At 46.1% G+C, this 5,957-nt stretch overlaps 1 protein-coding gene across 1 annotated transcript; it reads left to right on the top strand.

Annotated features, from left to right (window-relative positions):
- The first annotated feature begins 1,479 nt into the window (after nt 1-1,479).
- Nucleotides 1,480-5,223, top strand: LOC101839231 (prostatic spermine-binding protein-like). Its single transcript, XM_005081739.4, has 4 exons — nt 1,480-1,596; nt 1,941-2,041; nt 2,153-2,258; nt 4,488-5,223. Exons 2-4 carry the CDS (start codon nt 1,987-1,989, stop codon nt 5,056-5,058), a joined length of 732 nt encoding a protein of 243 aa, XP_005081796.3. The 5' UTR covers nt 1,480-1,596; nt 1,941-1,986; the 3' UTR covers nt 5,059-5,223.
- Nucleotides 5,224-5,957: the final 734 nt, after the last annotated feature.

Here is a 5,957-nt window from a genome sequence, read left to right as displayed (position 1 = left end):
AATTTTTGTCTTAAGATTCTTACTGTGTCAGGTGGTGGTGGTGCACACCTTTGATCCCAGCACTCTGGAGGCAGAGGCAGGCAAATCTCTGAGTTTGAGACCATGCTAGTATATAGAACAAGTTCCAGGACAGGCAGGGCTACACAGAGAAACCCCGGCTCGAGAAACAAACAAAAGGGAATCTTTTTTACCAGACTTTAGTTTTTACATGGAAGAAATTTCTTTACTGGCTCCTACTGACCCAGTATAGCATAGAAGAAGAAGGAGAAGAAGAAGGGAAAGGAGGAGAAGGAGAAGGAGAAGGAGAAGGAGAAGGAGAAGGAGAAGGAGAAGGAGAAGGAGAAGGAGAAGGAGAAGAAGAAGAAGAAGAAGAAGAAGAAGAAGAAGAAGAAGAAGAAGAAGAAGAAGAAGAAGAAGAAGAAGAAGAAGAAGAGGAGGAGGAGGAGGAGGAGGAGGAGGAGGAGGAGGAGGAGGAGGAGGAGGAGGAGGAGGAGAAGAAGAAGAAGAAGAAGAAGAAGAAGAAGAAGAAGAAGAAGAAGAAGAAGAAGAAGAAGAAGAAGAAGAAGAAGAAGAAGAAGAAGAAGAAGAAGAAGAAGAAGAAGAAGAAGTTTGCAACCTTGATCGTCATGCTGCTTCCAACATTTATGGTGGGTATTTGTTATCTTCTCGGTTGCCTTCAATCTGCTGCTCTCAGCAAATGAAGTTATCAGCACAGGCCAGCACATACACATCATTCTGGGTCAGGGGATGGAAAGGTGTAATGGGAAATTCAGCAGAGCCATTGTAAGTGGTGTGAACAACAGAATGAAGCAGCCGTTTTTTGGAAGTGCTTAGACCTTGGAGAAATCATTGCAGACAACAGTGATTATTTTCTGTGAATTTTAGAGCTGTTTTTCTGAAGGACCTTACAGCCTTTGCATGACTTCCGTCATAAGACATTCTTGGAAAACCAGGAAGTCTTGCATTATTGAGTACAGCAAACAGTGCACAGTAAGGGCTGAGATTGAAAGGGGCTGTGCTCCTTGAAGAAACACAGAGATTAGATCAGTGGCTCTTATGGAAGGAACTTGGCTTGCTGTAAAAACAGCTTTTCTGTAAGTCAATTCTCCAACTTCCCTTTTTTCTAAGTCTATCTCAGGGAGGAGGAGGAAAGAGAAGAAAATCCCTGTCATCCTGGCCCTCCTCTCCATCTTCCTCTGGAAACACTCCCCTCTGCTGATGGACAGTTCCCAACCTGTATGCCTTCCTTCTTACTTCCATTGATGATTCTGACCTAGCACTGTAAAACTATTTGTTCAGGTTAGTTTGTAAAACTTGATTACATGGGAGTCCTAGGCACAGTAAGGTTGGTTACATTGTTTTCTTAAAGTCAAGATAAATTTAAACTAGTTGAGTACACAGTAGGAAAGCATAGTGAGTACATAGTTTTAAATGGTTGCAAAGCATATGAATATCTCAGTTTCAAGGCTGGACAAACATTCTGTTTCTGAAAGCCAGCTGACAAGGCATTTCCTCAAATCATTCCCACAGCTGCTACGACTCAGTGGCATCAGAGTATAAAGATACAACCCAAGGGGCTCAGACCACACCGCACAGGTAAGGAAGGAGCAGCAACCCAGCCTGCTGCAGGGGAGAGGCCAGAAGGGGAAAGGAGGATGGATGGAAGGGTTTGAAATATGGGTTTTCTTCAGGAGCAGTGTTAGACTTTGGGGATCCAAGTGTACTATGACAACATGGGATCTCTGGCTAAGAGCTTAGCGAGAATGTTAGCACAGTAACATGGGGGTGGGTCACAGTGTGGGCATGTGGGTGAAACCATTCCTTGTTCTTCTGAAGCCTTTGAGCCTATAGGAAAAGAGGGTTCCCAAATGTTCCCTTGTCTCAAACTGGAGTGTGGGATCCCTTAAATCGTATGTCTTTTCCTTTGCGCCTTTTTGAAGTCTTGCCATCGCCCTGTGGTTTCTAAGCCTCAAACCCTCAAGAGTCATGCTGTTGTTGCTGGCCTTGGCTGTCCTTGCTGGTCCCACCTGCAGAGCCCAGGGTGAGTACCTGAGCCTCCTTTGTGACCTTCACCTCCTGTGTCCTGTCCTAGGCATCAGGGCCTCTGAGTGAGGGAGTGGCCCTGAGTGTTCTTCTGTCTCATTCTCCCCAGACATATGGGGCAATAATGTCGGCACCTATTTCTCCATTCATGGTGAAGAACAGGGAGAAATCAAGGGCATGAAGATCTACTTCACAGCACTCAAACACATCGCAGGGTGAGTAGGGCTCTGGGGCTGGGATCCCACAGCACTTTCCACCTGTGCCTGCTGCTGTCTAGAACCCTGGCCTGCGCCAGCCTACTCAGAGCTGGGATTCTCAGGCTTGGGTAAGACTGGACAGTCCTCCAGGAGGCAGGTGGAGAGGGACCTCCAACTTTCTGGTTCAGAGAGGATCACAGAGGCTGAAGAGTCCTTCTTCCACGAAGTTCAGTGGCCCTAGTGCCCCTTGGTGGTGACAGAAACTGCTTATGTGGTCTGCCAGATGTCCCTGTCTTCACAGGACATGGAATGTGCGGTTCACCCTGCCACTCTGGATCTATGCTCTGCTCCAGAAAGGCCAGCCAATCCTAGGACAGGCCAGATCTTGACTGTTCTCACCAGTATCTGCCTCATGATATCTGTTGTTCTCCTAGTGTGCCACAAAGGCCTTGTGCTACTCTTGCCAAGCTTGGTAAATGCAAGCACAGTCTCTGAGGGTAATGGAATTCCAGATGAACAATGGATAGTCTTTTAGTGTGTCTCCCGTGCAGTACTGAGGTTACCTTAATCCTGAAAACATTTGTTTGTTGTTGGGTGATGGGGAGAAGGTTGGGCAGATAAAGTGTTTGCCGGATCAGTATGTGACCTAAAGTTTGGGTCCAAGAGCAGGAGCACATGCATTACAGACAGACAGACAGACAGACAGACAGACACACACACACACACACACAGAGTGATCCAGGAAGACACCCATCACCTACCTTTGGCCTCCACAACATGGGTAAACAGACATGTATACTCTGCCTACACACACAATTCAGAATTGACAACAAATTTATACTTGGCTTCCACTTTTGTGGTACTGGGGTTGAACCGAAGTCATAACACTTGTGTTTCACCTATAACCATTAATTTCATGAGACATGATCTCCCTATGTATCCCAGGCTAGCCTTAAGCTTGAAGTCCTTGTACCTCATCCTCACAACTGCTGGAGAGTATGTGCCTGGTGGTCCAGTCCTGTAATGTCAGCTTCCTAGGATGCTGACGCTGGAGATGGTCAAATATGAGTCCATATTGTGCTACAGAGCCACCTCTGGTCAACTTGGACAACACAGTAAACCCAGTCTCAGAAGAGAAAGCGAAGAGGATTGGAGCCAAGCATGGGGGCTCATGTCAATAATGTCAGAACTCAGGAAGCTGAGGCAGGGGGATTTCCACCATGAAGAAGTGAAAGGAACTTCTGGCTACATAGTGAGATCCTGTTTCAAATAAAATAAAAAAGATAAAAAGAACAGGTGAAGGAGGGATTGGTGATATAACTCAGTGGCTTGTCTAGTTCATGTATGACCCTAGGTTCAGTCTCTAGGACCACTAAAGAAGTAAGGGCTGGCAAGATGGCTCTGGCAGGAATAGATGCTTGCTGGCCAAATTGACTTTAGTTTGATCCATGGAACCCACATAATGGGAGGAAGGAACAAAACCCCAATGGTTCTCCTCTCCCCTCCACTAAGACCTGTGGGCCTACCTGGATAGACAGACACAAATACATATATATATATATACAAATATGCACAAAATAAATAATAAATCAAATGCCAAAAATAAGTAAATAAACAATGCAACACAAAATATACTTACCCTGAAAGTTACTCATGATTATCTGAAATTCTAATTGAATTGGATATATTTCCTGTGTGTGATATGGAGTCTGATTTGATATGCATCTTATCTTGGAAGAGAAGGAAGTATCTGGCATTAGCAATATCTAGAAGACTTGGGGGTCATCTTTCTTCTTTGCTTAGTATAACAGTTTCCAGGGCCCTTCTGTTCCCACCTGACAACACAAGGAGAGCATCTGTCTCTCTGGTCTCTGCCTGTAAGGTCGGTCTCTGGTCTGCTGACCTTAGCAGAGTAGTTCTCAGTGTGACTGCTTCCTCATTTGGGGCAGACAGAAGAGGCGGCTCCAGAGGAAAAACTGTGAGTTGGGCAGACCCTGAAAAAGATTCAAGCTCAGAATGAGCTGCAGTAGTAGTGCTAGCCTCCGTGGCACATTTGCGTTTCCAGACCAGACTGTATGAGGACCTGTGAGGAGGGATGTGTCTGGAAGAGGCAGGAGGAGGAAGGACTCCAGGCTGCCATATCAGAGTAGGGCACTTCTGGAGACTGTGAACCAAGAATAAGGACAGGGCACAGTTCCAGGAAAGAACAGGCATTCCTGAGGTTGCACTGACTTGATTTCTCTCCAGCATCCAGCTGCTTTTTGGCAAACACTGGAGTACTGTCCATGGAACCACTTCATCCACTCACAAAGAGTGGCTTCTGGAGGATGGAGAGCATATAATAAAGGTGCGTGGTAAAGTGGGTTTGTGCCTGAACTCCCTGACTTTCATTACCAACAAGGGGAATCATGTTCTCTTTGGTGAAGAGAAAGGCCGTTCATTTGAGGACAGTGCAGGTCCAGACAAGCATCTAGTGACAATCAATGGCATTCTGTCATCAGTCTTCTGCATCGCAGGGATGGGCTTCAACTGGAGACATGTCCCAGAGACGGTAGTCTCCACAACGCCTCAAAGAGAACCAACTATCATCCCTAACACTTCCAAAGCAAAGGAACAAAGCAAAAATGAAGGCAAGGATGATAGTGATGGAGACAATGACAAAGATGATGATGATGATGATGATAACAATGTTTGTAATAACAAAAACAAAAATGATGATGATGAAGATGAAGATGACGATAATAACAATGTTCATAATAACAAAAATAAAAATGATGATGATGATGAAGATGAAGATGAGAAGGATGAAGATGAGTAAGTGAAGTAGACTGTTCAGAGCTCAGTCCTGCATCCCCACATTTCACCACCTCCTCTCAGTCAAGCTTATCCACCTGGAGGGACCAATATACCAGCTGACCCTGGGCAGGAGGAGGCAAGCTCAAATGGCCCTGTGTCTCTATGACCAATAAACTTTGTGCATCTATGTGAGCCTGAATGGTCTTTGTCACCAAATGGGATAGGTATGAGGTCCCCCAAAGCCTCCTTTACCTCCCCATCTTTTGGGCCTACACCCATGCACTGGGTTAGGATTTGCATAGAAAGATCTTTGGTCAACTCAGCAGGACTGAGATCCCCAGAATAAGGGCAGCATCCAGCACTTTCTGTGTCAAAGCAGCCCTGGGCCTGCAAGGTGAGCGCATTGTATGCTGACCAAGCTGGCAGGGACTGGCTTTGTAGAGGCCCCATTTAACTGTATTTGAGCAGATGTCATTGCCTTCTGTTCCTCTCCAGATCCTCCCATTCTCCAGATCCTCTCTTGTCCTTTCCTGGTCACAGTCCTCCCTTACAAAGCTAGGCTGCCTGTGTAAGCAGTAAGTTGTTACCATTTTCATATGAGGTGCACCCAGAGTTCATCAGCGTTACAGACAAGCAGAAGGCACTGAGCCCCTCTCTCCCTAGCTGGTGGCAGGTCTGTTGGAAAGTTACAGGCAGTCTACTATGTGACTGAGCCCAGGGGCAGAAAAGGGGTTATCTCAAGCCTGAAATAATTTATCAGACAAGGCTCTGCCTGTGTCCTAAACCAGTAGGGCATGGAATTAGGAATGGGGCAAGTGCTAACCCATGGGAGAAAAGAACAGGAGTTTCTCAAGATTGGGGGACTTAAGAACATTGTCCAACACTCAGGAGGCAGAGGCAGGTGGATCTCTGTGAGTTTGA

This window comes from Mesocricetus auratus, unplaced genomic scaffold (assembly GCF_017639785.1).
Source record: "Mesocricetus auratus isolate SY011 unplaced genomic scaffold, BCM_Maur_2.0 Super-Scaffold_100007, whole genome shotgun sequence".
NCBI lineage: Eukaryota > Metazoa > Chordata > Mammalia > Rodentia > Cricetidae > Mesocricetus > Mesocricetus auratus.
Note: the sequence above shows the minus strand (reverse complement) of the source record. Positions and strands in the feature narration are given on the sequence as shown.